The sequence below is a fragment of the Nothobranchius furzeri genome, chromosome 10 (assembly GCF_043380555.1).
Source record: "Nothobranchius furzeri strain GRZ-AD chromosome 10, NfurGRZ-RIMD1, whole genome shotgun sequence".
Lineage (NCBI taxonomy): Eukaryota > Metazoa > Chordata > Actinopteri > Cyprinodontiformes > Nothobranchiidae > Nothobranchius > Nothobranchius furzeri.
In genome coordinates, this window is record NC_091750.1 from 66,016,941 (window position 1) to 66,042,547 (window position 25,607).

The following is a 25,607-nucleotide window of genomic DNA, read 5'->3' on the forward strand; positions in this document are numbered from 1 at the left end:
ACTCTAGCCTGAGCTACTGCCAACTATATCCTGAGCTACTGCCAACTCTATCCTGAGCTACTGCCAACTCTATCCTGAGCTACTGCCAACTATATCCTGAGCTACTGCTAACTCTATCCTGAGCTACTGCCAACTCTATCCTGAGCTACTGCCAACTATATCCTGAGCTACTGCCAACTCTAGCCTGAGCTACTGCAAACTATATCCTGAGCTACTGCTAACTCTATCCTGAGCTACTGCCAACTCTAGCCTGAGCTACTGCCAACTATATCCTGAGCTACTGCTAACTCTATCCTGAGCTACTGCCAACTCTATCCTGAGCTACTGCCAACTATATCCTGAGCTACTGCCAACTCTATCCTGAGCTACTGCCAACTCTATCCTGAGCTACTGCCAACTCTAGCCTGAGCTACTGCCAACTATATCCTGAGCTACTGCCAACTATATCCTGAGCTACTGCTAACTATATCCTGAGCTACTGCCAATGTCCTTGTTGGACGAGAGGAAAACAACAAAGAATGTTGGAGCACCAATCACATTCCAGGATATACGGGGAATATCCAGACTGAATGAGTGCTTGATAAATCCACATCTTTTGGCCTTTGTCCTTCTTTTCTTTTGTCTGCAAACCCCAGATCCACAACCAGCCAAACACTCACTTTGTTCCTTGTTTGTCTACAGAGTAGGCCAATCAGCACACAGCTCATTTAATATGCATGTCCTGGCAGTTATATTAATATAACTGACTGTAAATATAGGTAATTATGCTGCTGTATTGGAACATTGTTTACAGTCAGAAGCTGTGAATGTTACCATGCTGCCATCTAGACACCTACAGAACCAACTGTAATCATCGCCTGCTTCGCTTCACACATATGTGCTCTCACAGTCATATTAATATCATAAACACACACATTCCGAGGGTAAAACATATGTGTGTGTGCGTGTGTGTGCAAGAGAGAGGAGCATTAAGCATTGCTGATAATTATCTCAGAATTTCCAACTTACACAACACCTTCTACGTCTGGAACAGTCTTTTATTTAATTATTTTTAAAAACATGGCTAAATAAGTAAAGCACCTGCTACTGTTGGATGCATTTTAATGTGTTCGCTGTTTTCTGGGCTTTTTATCCATTAGACCACTGCAGGGTGCCGTGGGGCTGACCTCACAGCATACTGGTCTGCACCAGTGATGTGAAGGGATAAAGATCAATCAGATGTTCTTCCTCTCTGAAGGATTGAGAGTATTACTCCCAAGGGACAAGATAAATGGCTTCTCATGTTCCACAGCAGCAGATTAATCCTCTGCAGGTTCAAATTATCGCAAGTTCTCAGCATCAATGATGCTGAAGGTTCTGGATGGAAAGATCGGAAGGTCAAAGGGTCACATTGTTTCTCAGCTTTGTTAGATAATGCAGCAATCTCGTTCAATGCTGCTTTTTTTTAACAAGAAGAGAGGATGGTGTCACAATCAGGTCAGATCTAAAAACTAAGCAAGATGTCTCTGCAGATGTTTTTTTATGGAACTAGGTCTCTTCTTGTCACAAAGATCTTTGTCGAGTGACATTTCTTGGATTCGTGGAAGATCAGTGAAGCCAGACACGACAGGTCTGCTGTCAGTGTGAGCGGAGGAAATATAATTGGCTCACCCAACTTGCCAGTTTTTACCCCTACATCCGGCGTAATCCCGGGTTTATCACCGTCTGAGCCAGCCGGGCTGAGAGAAGGTAGCCCGTGTGTTTGGGACGATCCCAGTCAGGTCTATCACTCCTCATGTGTCCGTGTGTCTGTGTCCACAGTTCTGCCTGTCCCTTCAGAAGGTGGATGGGTTTTCAGATGCAGATAACAGCATCGCCTACAGTCAGCCGCTAATCCGGTTTAATGAGTTAAAGTGTTCCAGGGATTAGATTGTGACACGTAAATGCAGTGGGAAGTGTTTCCTAATCTTAAATAATGTCAGTTTTTTTTGTTGCTTTGTTCATGTTGGAGATTTGAATGATTTCTATTTTTTATGTTGAAAAAATAGTTTTCCCTGGTGACAGGGGTCAGTACATACCTAAATCTTTGCAAGCAAGCGGTATTTTTGTGTATGAGTAAGACGTTACAACGGATGTCCATTAGGGTCAAAAATCCCTGGGAGTGCTGTCTCGAGCAAAATGGCAAGCACTCCTTTTCATCAATGGCAACGAGCGAAGAGGTAAATGCGTAAAACGATGTTTAAGAATGGCAAAAGCTTTGTAACCATTTGTTACAAATCAGTAAATGCATTTTGTCCTCACAGGCTCCCATAGAAGAAAACATGGTGTAACGTCACGAAATGGCCTGACTTTCAGATTCCACGTGTCAAATGCACAGGGAGGTCAACTTACCCTGGCTTTGCCACGTTTTGCTGTATTTTCCCTTGACAGGAGTCTGGAGTCTGCACTCAGCACTTTAATCAGATCCCTTAATAATTAAAAGAATCCTAGAACCTTCTAATTAATCATCCTAAGACCAAGCAAGGTGATATTCTATAATTAATATAGTATTACAGCTATTGGTCACAAGTAATGAGAATAGGAATAACTAGCTTTTAAAGCAATTTATTTAGCCCACATTACTCTACTATTTTACATTACAATGGCGTCTGCGTCGCCCAGAGACATTGGGCCGTAATATATGTACTTGCTGTTAATAGCGCAAACCGTGTTTAAAATGGCAGCCACACATTACTTGCGTTATTTGAAGCGTTGTTTGTACACGTTCCCTGAATTTAACTCAATGTGTCCGAACGTTGCCATATACGAGTAACGAGCAGGTGGAGTTAACAAAACGAGCGAGACACACTCACCGTGGTGAGGTCTTTCATACCATCAACAATACCGCTGCTGTCTCTTTTTCTATCGTTATCCCTAAATTAACCTGTTCAAGAGCTCTTTTATTGACACCATGTTTGTTTTGGTTTTACCCACAAACTCCCCCTAGTGCGCCCCTAGTGGAACGCTCCAGTACTACGTGCAGTGTTGTGCAGCATTAAGTACGTGAACAAAGACACAGCCAATGCAAGGTTAAACAGAAAGTATATTCCCGGCCTTAGAGCCGCTCCTATGTATTTTATACTCGACTTGTATTGTTATATGTTAAAAAGCCGCCAATATTTTTCAACTGGGCATAATTTATTCATTTTCAAAAAATTTTGATGGATAACTGCACACTGTCTCTTTAAACAAGAGAGCAGAAGTAACAAGAAAGCCTGGCCTGAACTCAAGAAAACTGATAAATGGGATTTAAAACGATGATTATAGGAAGTAATCTGTAAATAATTCAGATTATTATGAAGTTTGAGATGATTTGAGAACCAGGTGCTGGGAGGAAATGCAATAAAAGAAACCCGGGGTGGTTGTAAAACATAATAATAATAATGATAATAATAATAATCAGTGGCGGGCGGTGCGTTCCACCCCTGGGCCTTCAGTGATTTCCTATTCAGTCCAATCTAATTTAATACACCTTAAAATACAATCAATAGGACATCACAGCTGGAGAAACCTCACACACACACACACACACACACACACACACACACACACACACACACACACACACCAGTGGCTGGTCAAGACACATAATTTCCAGAGTCTTTAAAATCAAACTCACATTCCCAGTTGAGAGTAGGAAGCTGACCACGGATACCGTCAAATCTCAGAAATGAAAGACGGGTTTAAGAGATGAGACAATAAAATAAATAAGTAAAGCAAACACATTATTTGTATTTGTTTTGGAGAAAATTGTACCGCGAAACAATTGAACATGTTGGCGCAGCTGCACACACCACGTTATACACAATATAAATTGCATAGAAACAGAACACAGAATAATTTCATTTTGCCATTTTATTTCGTTACCATTTATTGATTATTAACAAAATAAAATGACAAAACATTAAAAAAATACTAATAAAATGTTTCTACTCACCAACATAAATGTCCAGCATGGATCTCCTCCTCTCCCGCTCATTAGAAAATAAAATCCATCCTTCTTTCTTTCCTCAGGAAAACCTCAATGGCTCTGTACAGTTCATCTGTGCGCTTCAGGTCCATGAGTGTATCCTTTTCTACGGACATGGAGGCTAATGCTGAAAGCCGTGTCTGTCCGGTCATGTTTCTGGCGTACGTTTTAACGCGCTTTAATGCTACCAAATCCATCTGATGCCAGCAACGGGCATTCCCAGCAGAATAACCTGCAGCGGTTCTCTGAAGCTGTTAGCCATGGGTACCGTTCATAGTTGCTTGCCTGAAAATGACGAACAAATCCTTTCCCCTGCTGGGACAAGCCAGCTAGCATTAGAGTCAGACGACCTGTTCTCACAAGATCCATTTTTTCTTGAAAGGTCCGTCTTGAAAATGGTGTGGCAAGTAAATCTGCAACCAAGTCTGTCTCTTCTCCTCTTTCAGCCATCATGTGTTCAAAAATACACAGATAGCTGCCTATAGATACAAATCTCCGTGTTTAGTTTTGATATTTTGCTTCATGCCGCTAGAAAAGTTCTAACTACTGCTTATCCAATCACAGGATGCGTTCATGTCAACTTTTGCGTGAGGCCAGCTAGCTGGCCCGGGCCAAGCTGACTCGTGAGCTGATTGGCTATCGCAACTGGCTCGTCTCCGTTCACTTACAGCGGACAGCGGGCTTCTCGATTGATTCTGAAGGCCTAGGGCAGACTTAATCTGCCTGAAAACACTAGCTAGCTTAAATCTGATTGGATAACACCCAGCCTTGGTATTTTAACACTGGAAGCAGCACAGCCAAGTGGTTATAATAGGATATAAAGAAAATAGACCAGTAAAAAATGTTTTATTTAAAAATAATTACCAAAGGAAAAAAAATACATTTACGCTTTTGAGTACGTTTAGGCCAGCAGAGAAGGCTTTGCTGGCCCTGACTGCCCACCACTGATAATAATACATCAAACTTATATAGCGCTTGTTTAGGACACTCAAAGATGCTTGTATGCACTCTCACATTCACACACTGCTAGTGATGGTAAGCCACTTTGGGGCTGCTATTTGGTGCTGTCGGCCCCTCTGACCACCACCAACACAGGCAAGTTGGGTGAAGTGTCTTGCCCAAGGACACAACAGCAGAATACCCCTGGCGGGAGCTGGAATCGAGCCCATGACCCTCCGATCATGAGGCATTCTGCTCTACCTCCTGAGCTGCTGCTGCCCCAAAACATCAAAGCAGGTTTAAGATGAGCATTAAAGAATTCATCAGTGGATGAAATGAAATCTAAATTAAAGAACAAGAGCTGCTTTGGTGTCTTTAACACTAGAAGTCCTTCATTCATAGAATGATAAAACCTGAAACTCATCAAGGCAAAGGAATACACAACACAGAGTAGAGAAAATGATTGTGTGTGTGTGTGTTTTAGTCCCATCCTCCATATTTTAGTTGTTTCCCTGCTCCAACACCTCAAATGGATCATCTCAAACATGCAGGATCGTCATCCTAGGGGACCAATTGGACGAAAATCCGTTAATGATGGAGATGAGATACAAAAATCCTCTAATCTCTCTGCTTCTTCTGGTGAGGAAACCTCTGAAGTTGTTTTGGTTGCACTTTGACATGTTTCCACTGATTAGCCCCAAATTCTATGAAGGTGGATCAGTCCCAGCCTAAACACGGCTCCGTGTAAGTGAGGCTCACCAGTCATCAGTGATGTGGCGTAATTACCCCCAACAGGTGATTCAGACAGGAGGAATGGCTAATTCCAGTGTGAGTGTTTGTGTTTAGAGAGTAAAATGTCTTCCTTAATCCTTGTGGGCAGGTGTGTGTGTTTGTGTGTGTGTGTGTGTGTGTGTGTGTGTGTGTGTGTGTGTGTGTGTGTGTGTGTGTGTGTGTGTGTGTGTGTGTGTGTGTATACGTTCTACAGATATGCAAATCTATGCTGTTCCCCCATCATCTTACATCAACCGGTTCCTGCTGGGCTTTCCTCTCTTCTCATTCCAGCCGTGTGTTTCCTCTGTGTTCTGCATGATCTATCCTTGGTTTGAGGAAGATGAAATGTGGCAGCAGGAGAAAACCCAGATTCACCTGTAACCAGAGGGAGAACAGAGCCTCGGGAATGAAAAACCTTCTCCATCAGTATCGGATAACAAGAAACGATCAATGGAGTTATTTCTTTAAGGCTATTTTAGCCATTTTGAACACCATCAACACTGATGATGACGTTTATCAGTGAAATTCTTGAATGACCTGTCATGACCTGTCTTTGATCTTTAATTCAACATGTTTTCCTGCTTATAAATTTATTTATTTATGTTTTCCAACTTGGTGAAAGCTCAAGTCGAGTGTTTGCATTTTTGTTAAGACTTGCGATCTTTACCGCCTTGACATTAACATTTAATCCAAATGTAAATACTAGTGTAATACTAGTGGCTACTAGTGAAAAATACTTGGACCCAGGTTGAGCTGCACTGAGTAGGTGGAAAGACCTAAAAGAAGATCCTGATCTAAGGTCCGGTTGACATCCACATGCAGGAGAGGGTGTCTGATTGGGGAACCTCCAGTTTTCATTTCGGCTTTTTGCAGATGATGCTGTTCTATTCAGAGTACCGCTGGCTTGCAGTTCAATGTGACGTAAGTAAAAGTGTATTTATATAGCGCCTTTCTCAGATATAAATCACAAAGCGCTGTATAAAGATCAGGGCAAATACCTCTAACCAATAAAAACATCAGAAAAACAATAGCAGTGATAAACGTAGAAAATAAAATCATGAGTATAAACAAAGTGAAGGTGTGAACCCGAACAAAGCCATCTTTCTGAAACATTTAGGGAGGGAACGCCTGGATGAAAAGGTGAGTTTTTAGACGATTTTTAAAGACCTCTACAGTGTTAGAGAGATGGAGATTAGAAGGTAGACTGTTCCAAAGTCTGGGTGCAATAGTCTGAAAGGCCCTGTCCCCTTTGGTTTTCAGTCTGGTTCGAGGAACAGCCAGGAGGTTTTCAGATGTGGATCTAAGGTTCCGAGAGGTGGTGTGTGGGGATAAAAGCTCAGATAGGTAGCTTGGAGTCTGGTTGTTAAGAGCTCTATAGGTCAGGACTAAAACTTTAAACTGTATTCTATATTCTACCGGGAGCCAGTGGAGGGACTGTAAAACTGGGGTGATGTGAGCTTGTCTGCTGGATTTGGTTAGGAGTCTGGCTGCTGCATTTTGGATGGCTTGAAGGCGTGAGAGGGAGGTTTTGCTGAGACCAGTAAAAAGAGCGTTACAGTAGTCTAAGCGTGATGACACAAAGGCATGGATGATTTTTTCCAGATCTGCAGTAGAAACCAGTTTACGGACTTTTGAAATGTTTCTCAGTTGAAAGAAACAAGAGCGGGAGATGGTTTTCACGTGTGAGTCTAAACTTAAAGCTGGATCAAAAATAACTCCTAGGTTTCTAATGTTGGCCTTGGCTGATGGGCAAAAAGAGGCAATTTCTTGCTCGATTTTTGGCTGAAGTTCCGGGGGTGCAGCGATCAGGGTCTCTGTCTTGTTAACATTGAGGACAAGAAAGTTGCTGGACAGCCAGTTACTGATCTGGGTCGGGCAGAGTACAAGTGTGGCCAGCCTGTCCAACTGGTGTGGCATAAAGGACATTGGACGTGGCTGGGTTGAGTCAGCATTGAGTCCAAAACAGTCAACTGAGGTGGTTTGGCCATTTGAGAAGGACACCTCTCTTTGGAGTTGTCCAAAGAGGAGGGACTACATGTCCTTACTGACTTGGGAATGCCTTGGAACGCCTCCAGCAGAAGCTGAAGAGTCTCATCAGACTGGATCTGCAGTAGTGGAAGACTGTGAGATGGATAAATGTGCACCAGCTCTGCTCTTTAAAAAAAGAGAAAATAATAACGCACAACTGCACAGCTGTGACAAATACCAGTTTTTTTTAGGAGTATCTTTTATTAATTCCCACAGAATAAACGCCATGCTGACACGACGCGTTCGTTCTCCTTGCTTGTTATTGTGTGTGGACTCCTGAAATCACGCATGGTGTTGCAATTCTCCAGTGATATTGTGACCTCACGGGATCAGCTTTTTGGGTTGGGTTAGGGTTAATGCACAAGTATTATACAGTTTCTCAGTGAACAAGACCTTTAAAACCTCCTGTCACCGAATTTTCCTGAGATCTAGATTTGAAGAGAGATTATCCTGCCAAATCCCCAAGCCAATAGGAAGCCAGCTATGATGCTGACCAATATTTAAGGAACAAAAAAAGTTTAAAGGCAGGCCCTGATGATTTTGCATGCCCTGTCACGTTGTTTGCATGTGTGAACATTTTTCACCTGATGGATTTAAATAAAACCTTTGGAGCAGATTGACTTTTAGAATGAACCCCAGGCTCTAACTGCGTAGCCCTCCTCCAGAATGTTCTTCCTTTGCATTTTCATGTCAAAGTGGACTTCATCGCCACCTGCTGACCAGGATGTTGATTGTTATGCATTTTTGAAGAATTTGTGCTTCTTGTTTGGATGCAGATAAAATTTTCAAATGAAGGAAATCATATCTGATGTGAGCAGTTTGAGGAAGCTACAAGATCACAGCTTTGTGACACACGAAGAGTCATTCCTCTGACATAATCCTCATAAAAATGCCCCCATAATTATTTAAATGAATGTTTCTAAGAACAAATATCCGCTGCTTCTCCTCTGCTGGGGTATTGCTCACACATGCAGCTCTCAGAATGACGCTGCAGAGAAGAGAACCCGTTTCAAGAGACTCCTAATCACCAGTGCTGATGAGAAATGGCAAATTATGACAGTCAAATTAGTCAGGTTGCAGACAATACACTTTCTCTCACTGGTGGCAGTTACCAGATTTCTTCCTGTGCTTGCAGTATCTATCATTTGAGTGTGTGTGTGTGTGTGTGTGTGTGTGTGTGTGTGTGTGTGTGTGTGTGTGTGTGTGTGTGTGTGTGTGTGTGCGTGCACGCCAAGGGCGATTGTGGCTCTGACATATGACCACCCCTTCACACACACACTGGAGTCATTATACTTGTATGATTTCATGAACTCGTCACTATTTTTGGAATTTCAGTCGAGGATGACGATGGCGACCGCTTTGTGGTGATTTAAGCGGGTTTTTACATTTCCTCTGCTGCCGGTTTATGTCCCTTTACCCTCCGCTCTGCTCTGCTCCACATTTCACTGTAACAGCTGATGGCTTCTTTTGCTGTTTTCATGCATCTGAAGGCTTCAGCTCCTCCTCAGAAAGCAGGTGTAGCACAAGTAGGAGTTAGATAGAAGCAATAAAACCCTCTAAATCTAAGTTTAAAGACTCCGCAGGATGTTTCTAGTTTGTTGTAAATATTTTAGACCTCTGCTCCAGGTGGATGAAGGACTGAGACACCTGTACAGAGTGGAAATCTTTTTTTTTTTTTTGCATAAGAAGCTAAACTTTCCTGACACACTGCACCGTCACATGACCCACTTACTGGATCTCTGAGGTGACCTTGTAGTAGGCCTCTCTGTTTTCACCAGATGTGAAGACAGACCCAGACTTCTCCTGTAAGATGAATAAAACATCTGTTTCTGCTGTTGCATGGCCAATTGCAGCTTTAGATTGTGCTGATTTAACAGATGTTTTATGGGAGTAGTCAGGTTGGTCTCTTCGCTGCAGACCTTTAGTTTTTGTCCTTGGCCGTCTGCCTCTGATTTCAATAAACACGAACGGAAAAGCGTCCTTAACCTCTCCACCATGCACGCACGCACGCACGCACACACACACACACACACACCTTAAGTGTTTAGACATCCAAATCCACATTATGTCGTGTGTAAGCCTTTAGTCGTCCTCCCGGGTCAGCTTGTCCTTGTACAGTTTGCAGGGATGCAGCGAGCCGTGACTGAAGGCCTGCAGCATAATTAGTTTTGCAATGACATAACTGGGTTTTATTATTTCTGACATTTATTTTAATTAATGAGCATATGTTTCCTTTGCGAACCAAGACCCTCCGGGCCGTCCACATACCCTCAGTGATGGCCTCCCCAGTTTGAATCAGACTGTTTAATTCAACTCTAGCCTTTGATTAATGTTTCGGTTTTATTTATCCCTTTTCTGTCTCCAGTTTTGGCGAGATCCTGATATTTAGGACAGCCGGTGGGTCACGTTGATGCTGGTGTGTGCTCTCTGTTACACTCGCCGCCACCTGCTCCTCCACCACTTCCACTCCTCGCCCCCACCCGTCCGGCTGCCATGGCTATGAGTAGTGACCCTGGCTTGGGGAGGCTGGACCCCAACTCGTCCACACAGATGAGCAGCCTCACGGACATCATGGCTGCCATGACAACAGAAGACTCAGACCCCTCACCTGCCAATGGCATGAAGAACGGCAATGTTCAGCAGGAGGGGAAACAGGCCAAGAGGAGCGCGCGGCCTCACCTCACCGGCAGGAAGCTGTCTCTTCAAGAGAGGGGGACGTATCTGTCGTCTGGCTCAGAGGGAGGCTACACACACGTGTCACCTCGTGGGGTTCGCAGACCCACGGTGGAGTCTAAACGCGTCTCCATATCAGACACTCAGGTAGGAATTCACTTTATTATATTCTGTATTAGGGCCAGTGGAGCAGTGGTTAGCACTGCTGCCTTGCAGCAAGAATGTCCTAGGTTCAAATCCCAGCCTTGGGACTTTCTGAAGGGAGCTTGCATGTTCTCCCTGTGTTTTCTCCAGGTACTCCAGCTTCTTCCCACAGGCTAAAAATAATTGGTCTCTCTAAATTGTCCTTAGGTGTGCATGTGTGTGTGCATGTGTGTTTGTCCTGTGTGTCTCTGGGTTGCCCTGGCAGCCTGTCCAGGGTGCACCCCACCTGTTTAGCTGAAGCCTGCTAGAGATGGGTCACCTGCCAGTGGATTTTCACCTGGATTTCCTCCATCTTATACTTTTCATTTCAAAGCAAGCATTAAAAATATATTAGATGTGTCAGCATGTGGAATCACTGTGAATTTAACAGAGCTGTCATTGTGTCTGTTCCTATACTTCTCTCACTGAGCCCCTGAAAAGGATTTATGCTGGTTACACTTCCCTTCTCTCCTCGGATTCTCAGAATGACACCTCTCTGGCTGCACCAACATCACTTATGATGTTTTTTTTAATTTATTTTTTATCAACCTGAGAGAAACAGAAATATATTATTTTCTATCTGTAACTGCACCGAGATGTCCTTGAAAGCTTCTCATACAGTATGTCATACATAACATCTCAGCGTGGCAATAATCTCATCCTCAGTCAATCGGGTAAATCCTTTCAAAAACCAACCACGGAATAACTGACTTGATATTACCAGTTTTTCCCAGTTTTACAAACATGGCATCATTTTTTGTCGTTCTGGGAACTGGGATCTGTTTTTAACACGTTTGTCTTTTGGTGGATTAACATTTGGACCTAGATAATCCAGAGAAAATAGGGGATTATGTCAAGGCTTGGAAAACAGATAGTACTGTTATGTGCTAAATGTGCTTGGGAATATGACCAACAACAGATTGATAAAAGGACTGAATCATAACAAAAGAAAGCTGTAGACTCGCTTACATGAATAATCTATGGGGTCAGTAATCCTTCACACCAAAGCTAATTCAGAATTTTTAGTCTGTATGTTAAAACCAGTTGTAGACCCAAACCATCTTAAGCTGATCCCGCTGCGGGAAAGACTTGGAGAGGACATCTTGGTATCGAAGGGCAGCAACGAATCAAGCAGATGTTCTGCTTAAGGTCCACAGTGGCGCTTCTATTGGTGTCCTACCAACAGTAGACCATTCATGTGTGGGAGTGCCTCAAGGGAGTGGACTCAGAGTTAAGCCTCAGATCCTGGGACTGACCGATATGTGGGTCAATATTTACAATTTTGTATACAACAACACTGGCTGACATAACTTTTAGTAGAGCTGATTTGAAGCAGGCACTCCGCGGGCAGCCTGGCGCTGCGACAGAATTTTATTTAAATGTATACGTTCCTGAAAAAACATCTGTTTAAATGCTCTAAAATGTTATCAACTGACTATTCTTTCTATTTAGTGGTTTTGTATCTTTAATAGTTCTAGTTCTGGTTCTGGTTTAGTTCTGGTTTTTGGGGCCTTACATGGACAAGCACCATTATACGTTGGTGATCCCAGTCCCGACGGACCAGCTTATTGATTTGTTTGATTAACTTTGGCTAAACGTTTGTTTTAATACTAAGCAGTGCACAAAATTCAGATTAAAAAGGTTGGTTCAATTCAGCGTTCTAAACTAGATTTGGTTCAGAAGTGTGTGCATCCACAGGTGTTATTAGTGTTATTTTTACAGCAAGCAAATATCGTGAAAAATGTCTAGAAATCTGCTGTGAAACTTGCCCCAAATATCAGCAGTGTATATCGGCCATCAGCTGACCGTGACCTCTACACATCGGCATCAGAAATAGAAAAACGCATATTTGTTGACCTCTTCTCAGAACGCAGAAATGAGTAAGAATGGTACCGAAACATCCTCCTTGAGGAACTCCTCCCTTCAACCAGATACGATTTTGGGAAGACCATCTAACAGGAATGGGCTACTTTCAGTCAAGACTTGATACTGGGACTTAATATTCACTCTTTGCATCCGCTAACTCCAGCAGTCACTGAGTGAGAGATGGAGGACACATTGCACTGGTCATTAGTCCATCACAGGGACACACAGACATGAACAGTCACTCACACCTAGTTGCCTATCAACCCGGCATGTTTTGGTCTGTGGGAAGAAATCGGAGCACCTGGAGGAAACTTGTGCATGCATGAGAACATCACAAATTCAGAAAGGCTGCAGCCAGTATTTGGACCTGCAACCTTCTCGCTCCGAGGCAATTGCTCCACCGTGCAGCACATTGAAACATCTGATGAAACGTGAAACTTGGGTCCAGCATTAAACTCAGATTCCTTTTTTAAAACACATTTCCTGAAGCTCGTCAGCTCGTTATTCATCCTACAGCATGGACATCGATTACAACAGGCACACCGGCAGTGATGTATTTGATATGCATGAATTGATCGGGTGTTCAGCCATGCATGGAGACATGGAGGGGTGTTAGGAGAAAAGGAAGATAAGAGGCAGAGGGAAGACCGGGGCTGCATTGTTGGTGTGCAGCATTTGCCTTGCATGAGAATATGAAATGAAAACTCCTTTGTAAGGTTTACTGCAGTCTGATTGGACGTTTGAGGTGATGTGAGAAGTGTTTGTGTGGCAGCTGTATTTAAGACTTTCTGCACGACCGTCTTTATCCATTAGCCCTGACAGGCTGCTATCTGCTGAGCTGGGTCTGCTGAGTGGAGACTGTCAAACTGTGAATGCAGAGGAAGTCCTCTCAGTCAGCTCATTGCTTTTTTAAATTTTCCACATTCCCCTTTATCCTTTTTGCTCCAGATCTTTGCTCTCTTTATCTCTTCTCACTCATAGCGGTGCTTCTCCAGGATGTGCACTTTCCTTCCCAAGCCGACCATCTTCTGTCCGTTTTGTCCTCCATCCTTATGATCTCTCCTGCAGCACATCCAGTCAGAACAAGGGCGAGCTGCATAACCAGCTGGCTATCTCTCTGTATGTTACATGAGTCCTGTCCGTGCTTCTTCGCCTCCTCTCATGCTGTAAACACATTCCAGTTTCAGGCCTCAGGCACTGGTCTGGTTCATGAGCCATCATCCCCCCCACCCCACCCAGCAGCTTTCAGCCTCTCTTCCTCTGCAGCTCCATCTCCTCCTTCACACCGATAAATCCCTCAGCTCATTAAATCGCCATCCGTGTGCTTCGGCTCTCAGAAAAGCTCCCCACTACCAAACTCTCACCTTGCCTCTCGCCAGCCTCTCCGTCCCGCTGTGGTCTGCTCTCCACCGCCGCGCCCCTGGCTGACTCTGAGCTGCGGCGGTCGGTTGCCATGGAGCTGCGAATCAGCCATTTAGGCTGTAGCACTCTAATGGATGTGGAGACAGTAAACAGAAACTACAGACCAGATCATTACCTACATCTTAGAAAATAGATGAGGTCACGTGGACACACACATGCATGCACACACACACTCACACCCCATCTTTTCTCCTCTTCCTCCCAGGATTGCATCCAGTTGAACCAGTATAAGGTGAAGAGTGAGATTGGAAAGGTGAGTTATTTTTTTTTGTTTTGTGTACACCTTAGCCATATTCATTACACACCCCTCACAGTGTGGATGTGTAACTGAATGATGTTTTTATCATCTGAACGAACCTTTCGACCCACATGCAGGACGTGATGTGATGAGTCACTGGAACAGGGATCATGTTGTCCATGTGATGCTCGGATACGTTCATCGTGCATTTGTAGGATTGCTAGAGTCAGTTATGCTAACGCTATAGTTATTGCTTGTAGAATGATTTTCTACCCATTGTCCTGTGTGAAGTCTCCCTGTCCCAAGATCATAGGCAGATGTAAAAATTAGGTTTTATTTGTTTTGCAGCAAAGCCTCAATATAGAAAACCACTGCACAAAAATGTGAAAATCTGGACACGAAATTTTTGTTTACTGTTGGTAATCAGTGTTTTCCTCTTGACTCTGATCAGCTCTTTGTGATAATGATCAAGGCACACTTCCATCAAGGCACATTTTACATAATTCCTTTATGGTTGGAAGCAGCAGAAACAACAGAAGCTTGTCTGTACAGGAGAGAGCTAAATGCTAACTGGCTAACATGCCCCAATCAGCTGATTTACCTGTTATCTGTTATTGTTTCCTGCTGTTGTGATAAGTGTCATCTTTTTTTAAAAATGGCAAATAAACTAAAATGAAGTGTAGCAGCTGGATGCAGCCATGAGTTTAGTATATATATCTGTATATATATTAGGGATGTTCGATACCAGCTTTTCTACCAATACAAATTTAGTTTACCTCATTGTTTCCAATAAAAATGCAAACCATTACATGTGACACCTCCCCCCTTAAAAAAATAAAGAAAAATGCTAGCTTAAACTTTTAACGTGTTAAATTTGACTACTTCTTTAGCTCATTAACTGCCATTGATGACAAAAGTTGTCATTTACTTTGTGGGCGATATAACATTTTTATGCTAATATCAGTTGATGATAACATTACGTCGATAATATCGGATGTCCGTACCTTTTATTATTTATTTTTATGGTAAAATAAATTGATTGTAGTTTGATACAAACAACACTGAGTTTATCATTCATACTCATACTAATACACAAATCAAATCTACCACCTGCTGACGTAAACCGGTTACTGCAGCCTCCTTAAAATGTGAACTCCATATAATCAGAAACTGGTGCTATAAAGGCTAGCTTTGTGCGTTTAAAGGTCTGGAACACTGAAAAAACTTTTATTAAATCGTATTTCTCGTTATAACTGGTCACTGAGTTTTTCATGCAGGCTGAACAATAAAATAGTCTCCTACACCTATATCCTGCATTAGCTTCTGATAGAAAATAGACGGTGAAACTCTAGGATTTGAAAAGTCTGACAGATTGATGTCACACTGTCACTTAACATTCATGGACTCACCCATCTTGACTCACGATGGGGAAGTATGTTGTTGGTTTAGCGTCCAGGAAAGAGCAGATAATGTCTTGTTTAGTAGGAGCTAACTGTTAGCATTAGCAACTTCACCGCATGGCAGAAATCCCTCAGGCTTGTTTGATTTGTGGAGATAAAACATCTGTGTTGCTCAGCAAAAAAAGTTCATGATAGAGTATTTGAGGTGAGGTGTCCAAATATCAGGAAATAAGACACCCAGTCCTGCCGTCTGAAGCTTAACTCTGATGTGGCTCACTTCATGAGGATCCACCATAGGGTCGCTGACTGGACTTGGGTTCCGAATGCCCATGCCTCCCCTGCTGCAGAGGACGATCGCTGGTTTCAGCAGGGGGCGAAGCCTAAAGCCCCAACCAGCTCTACTCCAGTGGTGTCGGGTGCCTGGCCAACAGTCGCGCCCAGCCGTGGTAGGGGAGCATGGGGCGCTTGCCACCGCTCTCCTCCCTGCAGCCTGCCACTGAACATCAGGTTTAGAGCCCTGGATCCAGACTTCCCCCTTCTGACAGCTCCCGGACCCCGCCACTCCGTGGGATCACCGCTCGAACCCTCTCAGCCCTCAGTGAAGCAGCAGCCAAGCTCCTCCAGCCTTCCAGCCAAACCCCGGATCACAGCCCGAACCCGCCGAGGAGTTATTTATTATTTCAGCCTGGACCCAAGGAACGCGTCTGCTGTGCTGACAACACATCGCAGCAGCCTTGAAGATGCTCCTCTGCCTGGACCTCAGCGTGCCCGAACTTCCGGCAACAGCGATCAGCACGCTGACACGCCCACCACGCTCATCATCGGGGATCAATCATCAGGAATGTGTGGATGAGAGGAGCGCTCTCTCTGTCCTTCCCTGGAGCAACAGTGATGGATGTTGCAGCAAAAATCCCTGGTCTCATTGCTCTCCATCCACATGTGAGTAAGATTTTTATCCATGCTGGCACCAATGACATCCACAAGCAGCAATCTGAGCATCTGAAGTGTGATTTTACCCACCTTTTTAACCTTTTAAAAACTCACGTGTCTGTTTATACCTCTGGCCCCACTCCCACCTATGGCAGAGGAATCGGTCGTTTTAGTAGACTTTTATCTTTGAACACTTGGCTCTCCTCTGCCACCGTGATGCACAAAATTGTTTTTATAGATAATTTTAACATCTTCTGGGGCAGGAGGCACCTGTTTGGGGCAGACGGGCTCCATCTAAATAGACAGGGTACCCGCACCCTGGCAATGAGTTTAGCATGTCCACGACCCCCACTATCCACCACGCAATGCCCTGCTGCCCCCACCCTCTCCACACCGTCCTCCCACTCAACCACACCCTGATGTCCAGCTGGTCCCTGCTCCTATGACCCCAGCTATGATTTTAACAGTAACTCAAATATTGGACTTGGACCTCACACCAGCTCACTAATTCCTGTCATTATCAGCAGAGAGCAGCCTAATCACCATAAACCAAACAAACACAACTACAGTAATCTTAAACACTTACCAATAGTTCCACGTTCACACAATCATACTGTCATTCCCTTTCCAGTTACCATTAATATGGCACTTTTAAATGTCCGCTCTCTGCTGAATAAAACTTTTATTATTATTGATTTGATTTTAGATCACAACCTGGATGGTTTATTTTTAACAGAGACCTGGCTGAGTCCAGATGCCCCTGTTGTTCTCACAGAGGTTTCCCCACCAAAATTTAATTAGAATTATTCTACAAGGAGTAGCAAAAAGGGAGGCGGTACAGCCTTTATAATCTCAGCAACACTTACCGCCAAACCTGTTTTATTTGATAATTTTAGCACTTTTGAATACAATGCAGCTGTTTCTGGGACTCCTCAAATTCTCTGTGTCACAGCTTATAGACCTCCCAAAAATAGCACATCTTTTATGGAAGAATTTTCAGAGTTTTTATCAAACTTACACAACTCTTACGGCCAAATAATTTTAGCCAGTGATTTTAACTTACATGTGGATAATCTTTTAGACCCTTTATCGACTGATTTTTAAAAAATATTCTTAGTTATATGGATTTTAGCCAACACATCACACAGCCAACTCACAACAGAGGGCACACCTAGACTTGGTCATTACGTATGGCCTGTCTACCCGTGTGCTCTCTGTTGTTGACTTGGCTGTCTCTGACCACTATTGCATGTTTTTTTTTTATATCACCGGTTTCACCCAGCGGGATACCTCTGTGAGAACTGTCAGGAAACGTCATCTAACCCCTGAAGTGGCTGCAGGTTTTATTGATATCTTAGAAAAGATACCTCCTATTGCTTTACCTGCTCCCTGTGATTTTACAGTGAACGATTTTAACAGCCGGCTTCAGTCCACCCTTTACCGTCTGGCTCCAAAAAAATTAAAAAGATACAGCCTAGACTTACATTCCCATGGAGAAACGATGCCCTCAGAACACAAAAGAGGAACTGCAGGGTGGCAGAGAGAAAATGGAGGAAAAACCAAATCACTATAAACTATCAGATATACAGAGAAACTAAAGTCATACAACAACACAGTAAGGAACTCAAGGTGTGCATACTTTTCCAAAATCATCTCAGAAAATAAAAATAATCCTAAAATCCAGTTTTCCACTATCAATAAAGTTTTTAACAAAAACATTGATGCATCTCAGGAAACACCATCAAATTCTCTCTGTGAGGAGTTTGCAGACCACTTCAGAGGGAAGGTACACACGATCAGATGCAACATTTTATCCTCACAGTGGCATGGTTTTATCGAAATCTGAGTGTGTAGCCATACCAGAGAAAACACTGGACAGTTTTGTCCTGGTTGAGGCTGAAACTCTAGATAAGGTTTTCTCTTCAGTGAGGCCCACCACATGTCTTTTAGATCCAGTTCCTACTTCGTTTTTTAAGCCATTTTATGAATATTTTAGAGATGAGATTTTAACCATGATGAACTGTTCTCCTCAAACAGGGGTCTTTCCTGCTGCCTTTAAAGGGGCAGTGGTGAGGCACCTGTTGAAGAAGAGAAACTTAGATTTTAGCGATTTTAACAACGTCAGACCGATATCTCAATCAATCAATCAATCAATCAATCAATCAATCAATCAATCAATCAATCAATCAAAGCTTTATTTATAAAGCGCCTTCCGCAACCCTGTCAGGAAGCCCAAGGCGCTGAACATGTTACAGTAGAAGGTAAATATATTGAATAAATCAAAAATAAAAGCAATTCAAATTACAAAATACAAATTACAAAAAAAGGTTAAACATTCTGGTACAGGACAAATGTGTAAAACAATGGATTTAGTGAATTAAATTCAACTTAAAAGAGAGCCAAAATCAAACATGTTCAGGAAACGCCAAGCGGAGGAGGTGTGTTTTTAGGTGATTCTTAAAGACTGGCAGAGAAGGGGACAGCCTAACTGAGGGTGGCAACTGGTTCCAGAGCGACGGTGCTAGAACTGAGAAAGCCCGGTCCCCGCGAGTACGACACCTAGAACGAGGAACAGCGAGCAGACCTTGGTCAGAGGAGCGCAGAGCGCGTGATGGGGAGTGTCTGTTCAAGAGTGAGGCTAGATAGGGGGGACCACCACCCTGGAAGAAATGATAAACAAAGACGAGGATTTTGAATTGTGAGCGATAGCAAACTGGAAGCCAGTGCAGGGAGGCCAGAACCGGACTGATGTGGTCCCGTTTCCTGGTCCCAGTCAGGAACCTGGCTGTGCTGTTCTGCACAACCTGTAGGCGACGCAGTGATGACTGACACAACCCTAACTTATACAGGTGCTGGCCAGTAAATTAGAATATCATCAAAAGGTTGAAAATATTTCAGTAATTCCATTCAAAACGTGAAACTTGTACATTATATTCATGCAATGCACACAGACCAATGTATTTCCAATGTTCATTACATTTAAATTTGATATTCATAAGTGACAACTAATGAAAACTCCAAATTTGGTATCTCAAAAAATTAGAATATTCTGAAAAGGCTGAATATAGAAGACACCTGCTGCCACTCTAATCAGCTGATTTACTCAAAACACCTGCAAAGGCCTTTAAAAGGTCCCTCAGTCTTGTTTTGAAGGCACCACAATCATGGGGAAGACTTCTGACTTAACAGCTGTCCAAAAGACAATCATTGACACCTTGCACAAGGAGGGCAAGACACAAAAGGTGATTGCTAAAGAAGCTGGCTGTTCGCAGAGCTCTGTGTCCAAGCACATTAACAGACAGGCGAAGGGGCGGAAAAAATGTGGTAGAAAAAAGTGTACAAGCTCTAGGGATAACCGCACCCTGCAGAGAATTGTGACGACAAACCCATTCAAAAATGTGGGGGAGATCCACAAAGAGTGGACTGCAGCTGGAGTCAGCGCTTCAAGAACCACCACGAGGAGACTCATGAAAGACATGGGATTCAGGTGTCGCATTCCGTGTGTCAAGCCACTCTTGAACATGAAACAGCGCAAGAAGCGTCTCGCCTGGGCCAAGGACAAAAAGGACTGGACTGATGCTGAGTGGTCCAAAGTTATGTTTTCTGATGAAAGCAAGTTCTGCATTTCCTTTGGAAATCAAGGACCCAGAGTCTGGAGGAAGAGCGGAGAAGCACAGAATCCACGTTGCATGAGGTCCAGTGTAAAGTTTCCACCGTCAGTGATGGTGTGGGGTGCCATGTCATCTGCCGGTGTTGGCCCACTCTGTTTCCTGAGGTCCAGGGTCAATGCAGCCGTCTACCAGGAAGTTTTAGAGCACTTCATGCTTCCTGCTGCTGACCAACTTTATGGGGATGCAGACTTCACCTTTCAACAGGACTTGGCACCTGCACACAGTGCCAAAACCACCAGCACCTGGTTCAAGGACCATGGTATCCCTGTCCTTGATTGGCCAGCAAACTCGCCTGACCTTAACCCCATAGAAAATCTATGGGGTATTGTGAAGCGGAGGATGCAATACGCTAGACCCAACAATGCAGAGGAGCTGAAGACGACTATCAGAGCAACCTGGGCTCTCATAACACCTGAGCAGTGCCACAGACTGATCGAGTCCATGCCACGCCGCATTACTGCAGTTATTGAGGCAAAAGGAGCCCCGACTAAGTATTGAGTGCTATACATGCACATTCTTTTCATGTTCATTCTTTTCAGTTGGCCAACATTAGAGAAACAAACATTTTTTCATTGGCCTTTAGAATATTCTAATTTTCTGAGATACCAGATTTGATGTTTTCATTGGTTGTCACCTATAAATATCAAAATTAAACGTAATAAACATCGGAAATACATTGGTCTGTGTGCATTGCATGAATATAATGTACAAGTTTCACGTTTTGAATGGAATTACTGAAATATTTTCAACCTTTTGATGATATTCTAATTTACTGGCCAGCACCTGTATCTAACTCACCACTCTTAAGTAAAACTCTAGAAAAGCTTGTTTTAATCCAGCTTAATGGTTTTATCAATGCACATAATGTCCTTGAGAAACTTCAGTCTGGTTTTAGAGTAAACCACAGCGCTGAGACTGCCCTTTTAAGAGTTTTAAATGACGTAAGAATAAATTATGATGCACAGAAAGTGACTGTTCTGGTTCTACTGGATTTAAGCGCTGCCTTTGACACAGTGGACCACAACATTCTTTTAACCCGGTTAAAACACATCGGCCTCTCTGGTGCTGTCCATAAATGGGTTACTTCGTGTCTCACAGACAGGACTTTTATGGTAAGTCTAGATGCCTTCTGTTCTAAGACCTGTGAGATTACATTTGGTGTGCCCCAGGGTTCAATTTTAGGCCCAGTGCTTTTTAATCTGTATATGCTTCCACTTGGTGGCGTCATTGAGCGACGGCAGAAAACTTTCTGCAGCTTAACCGGGACAAAACCGAAGTTTTAGTCATCGGTCCTGAGACCCAGAGAGAGAAACTTTTACCAAAGCTACAGTCACTAACTCTTAAATTGTCTTCTCAAGTGAAGAATCTGGGTGTGATTTTTGACTCTGAGCTAACTTTTATTCCCCACATTAACATTACAAAAATTGGTTTTTATCACCTGAAAACCATCGCCAGAGTCCGCCCCTTTCTCTCTCTGGCCGATACAGAGACGCTGATGCACGCTTTTATCACCAGTAGAATTGATTACTGTAATGCCCTGCTCTCTGGTCTTCCCAAAAGAGTACCTCAGGCTTACAACTCCTACAAAATTCAGCAGCTCGTGTCCTGGCAAAGACCAGGAGGCAGGAGCACATTACACCTGTCTTAAACAAGCTGCATTGGCTTCCTGTACGTTTCAGGATCGATTTGAATGTTCTTTTAATGGTTTTAAAACGTCTTAATAGTCTTGGGCCTTCGTATCTCTCAGAACTGCTTTATAAATACGAGCCTTCGCGGTCCCTGCGCTCCTCTGGCAGCCATCTCCTCGTCATTCCAAAAGTCAGGACACACTCCCAAGGCGAGGCATCCTTCCGGTTTTATGGCCCTCACCTCTGAAACAGTCTGCCAGAGGACCTCAGGGCCGTAGAGAGTGTTCTTGTTTTTAAGGCCAGGCTCAAGACTCACCTTTTTAGTATAGCTTTTAATTGATTTTGATCTATTTTAGCCTGTTTTACCATCTTTTATATATTTTATCAGTGTTTGATTACTTACTCTTTTAATTAAATGACACATTTTCTTATATATTAATTTTAACTTGTAATAATTATTAGCTTTAACCAGTATTAATAATCTGTTTTACAATATTTTTATAAATTTAATTATATGTTTCTACTTTGTTATCTTTGTGTTTTATGTAGATATTAATTTATCAGCTGTTTATATTTAATTTGTTTCTTAACTTGTTATCTTAGTCTCATCAGTAAACCAGTGTTTCCTCTGTGGGGGCTGGCTGCCCCGGGGGCAGCGGTTGGCTGTTGCGGCTGGAGTGCTTCTCGTGCCTCCTCTTGCGCAGGCTACTGCTGCCGATCCTGCTGCTCCCGGTGCAGTTGGCTCCTTTGATGGCGTTTCCGTCTTCTTTGTGCCTACTACATCTGCACTCCGCCAGCAAGCAGCACTTTCTCTTTTATGTGTGTGTGTGTGTGTGTGTGTGTGTGTGTGTGTGTGTGTGTGTGCGTGCTTGCGTGAGTTTGCATCTGCTTGGAATGGGATTGAGGGTGGGAGGAAGGAGATACAAAGGGGATCTCTTATGTGAATCTGAGTGGGAGGGGTGGGAAACCGACTGCTGCCTGTTTGTTTTTAATATTGTAAAGCACTTTGAGCTGCATTTGTATGAAAAGTGCTTCATAAATAAATTTGATTTGATTTGATTCTAGTTCCTGAAACTGGTGCACCAGAGCTTTGTTTCCCAGAGTACGACTTACAAGGCATTCATTCCTACTAGAGACCACTGCAACGAGTGATCCCCACCTCTACAGTAGATACCTTTTTTTGATCAAAGTAGCTATTTCTAAACGTATTCATATCATTTCTAAAATCCAGTCCTGATTAAAAGTGGTTAGTTTGAGTTCCTTATTTCTTCTCAATATTTAAATAGTGAGGAAAACTGCAATTGAGCGGCAACTCAATAAAAGGGAAACTTCTTGTATTTTTTACTTCCAAACAACTGTAACAAGTGTGTAATTTACATTTTCCTGTTCAGGCACATTTATTTAAACAAAATGTGTTTTTGAGTAAAAATCTGACAGAAAAAGTTCTTGAATTCTTTGTTTGAAGCAAGAAAATTATTGTTTTTCTGTCAGATATATTCTGGTGATCCCCAGAGAGATTTAAGCAGACGCTGTAACCTTTTCACAGTAAAAACAAAACAAAAAAGTGGTTTAGTGGTTACGGGGGATGCTGTAATCTGATTGATGAAACGTGATTAAATCCCACTGCTGTTTTGTGACTTGTGTGCGGTTATCTGAGGAGAAAACATGTCTATGAGCACATCCCGGGGAAGCGTGTGGGACGATCCAGTCTCTGCTGCCAAAGAATAAAAATGTTCTTGAATAACAACTGTGCTGTAAACATTCTGGCGCTACAGTCTGTTCTCAGGAGGAATGATTTCATAATATTAGCACCAGTTCTGCCCAGGAACTTATGTTAATGAAGATCTAAACCAGAACACGTACTTTATTTTAGATTGAACATTCCTTGTTCTTGTTTTTTGCAGGGCTCCTACGGCGTGGTCAAGCTCGCCTACAACGAAGATGACGACAAACATTACGTAGGTCAAACTGTATTAAAAAGTCTCACAGGTAAAGGTGACTTTAGAGCTTTCATTGAGCCTCTCCCTTAGACAGAAGACCAATGGTATTGATTTTGTTTTTCTTCTAAAGCCTTCTCCTTCTATTGCCTGACTTTGGACCCCCCCCCCCACCCCCCACCCCCCCACCTGGACCACATCCAGTTGCCTGGGAGTGAAACTTAAAAATAAGATTTTTGTGCCTTTCAAAGTACATCCTTTTATCTGTTCTAAAAGCAGTGCTGCTGTGTTTCGTGAGTGTCTCTGCTGCTCTGAGGTCAGCTCTAACTGCCGCACCTGGAGATGATCCAACCAGGGTCACTTTAAGGAGTTTCCATCAGGGTGATTCGGTCCTGTGAAAGCGCAGCAGCCTCCAGATGTGAGCTGTTTGATGCTTTAGCTTTAACAATGAAAGTCTTTGGATGAGTTGTGCTCACTTAAGCTGCCAACTCTGGATGGGTTTGAAATATACTTTTGATCCGGCGCCAATAGGAGCTTAGAGATGAACACTATTCAATATGAAAAATGTGAGCTGAATTGTAAACAACAGGGTGGTTATATAAGGACACGGTCCAGCTCAATGAAATGTAAAAAAAAAACAGGGTGCTTGCATAAACTTTGATTGAGCGAAACAGTGGCATAAATACGAAGCATCAATAAAAATGTGCTTTATTTTAATCAACCCTTAATTTGAAGGTGCAATTTGTAAGAATTCTACTGTGAAATAAAAAATGAAACAGTCTTATGTCTCAATCATGGAGGGACAATAAAGTTAAGACTGAAACAGATTTCAGTCTCAGCCGGCTGGGGGGGATGTCGATTTTTCTCCTTTAAAAAAAATTAAAATAAAAATAAATTAAAAAATAAACGCTGGATGTATTTTGTGGCTGGCAATTGTAATTCAACACCAGCTGGCAAAAAGCTCCAGAGCTGTTTAAAAACACCAAAGCCAGTTAACAGGAGCAACCCAGAAGTTATTTATTGTACCTCTAAGAGGCCACAGCATCGTTTTGTTTCACTCTAATGGGTAAAGAAGGCTAGAGACTAATGTTGAGCTAACAATGCTAACAGTGAATTAGAAGCAAATAGTGGACTCTAAAGATCTCTATTACAGTGAAATGTATGTGTGAAGTGAATAATGAGTCACTTGTGTTGTTTTCCTTCCTTTAATGAGTCGTTCAGAACTACAGCTAGCTAACAGAAAGATGGCTAACAAGCCCACTTCCTCTAATGCCGGAGGCGTACCGTATCTATCTCTGTGGGGTATCATGTGGCTATAATGGAGAAATAGACAACTATTTATTAACAGTTAAATAATCATTTTGCAATGAAACATTTTTAATAACAGTCTAGATTGTGGCTTTCCTCCAGCCATCCCCATCACCGATTAGTGTGTCTTTTTCCATATTTAGCCCTTGACTCAGTGCGCGCACAAGCCTTCTCAAATCAGATGCAGATTGTCAGGAATAGTTCAGGGACAGATTGTGGGTCACTGCATGCTGGCTGAAACAACACATGCATATGAACGAGAGTGACAGGAATCAAGTGTGTGGGAGATGATTAATGGCAGTGCGGAGGAGGGAATTTTACTTCCTGCCATTAAGATGAGGCTTTGCTGATTTGGATTATAGTGCACTGAACGTCTGCAGCTTGAGCCCACGTCGAGTGTGCACAAATGTCACACACAGAACATAGGCAGGAAGTACAAAAGGTACTAAATAAATGTCTGTTGATGAAACAGCAGTGATTCATAACAGGGAAACTATTTCTAACAATTGAAACTTCCTGTTTGAATAATTCCTCTGCTCTCATTTTGATTGGCTGGTGCCTAGTTATATTGTTTCCACACCTCAGGCGATCAAAGTAACACTTTCATCTCTAATCAACTCTTTTT

At 42.9% G+C, this 25,607-nt stretch overlaps 1 protein-coding gene across 4 annotated transcripts in view; it reads left to right on the forward strand.

The window, feature by feature from the left end:
- Positions 1-25,607, forward strand: part of camkk1a (calcium/calmodulin-dependent protein kinase kinase 1, alpha a) — a 96,071-nt gene that overhangs the window by 40,888 nt on the left and 29,576 nt on the right. For 2 of the 4 annotated variants that reach the window (XM_015961765.3, XM_015961766.3), the window contains exons 2-4: positions 10,092-10,546; positions 14,076-14,123; positions 23,642-23,695. In XM_015961765.3, the coding sequence (XP_015817251.1) occupies positions 10,220-10,546; positions 14,076-14,123; positions 23,642-23,695 (429 nt within the window). In that variant the 5' untranslated portion in view covers positions 10,092-10,219. Of the gene's footprint in view, positions 1-4,032; positions 5,567-5,639; positions 5,723-10,091; positions 10,547-14,075; positions 14,124-23,641; positions 23,696-25,607 lie in introns of all 4 variants that reach the window. The other 2 variants (XM_070555918.1, XM_070555919.1) reach the window with 2 other exon arrangements.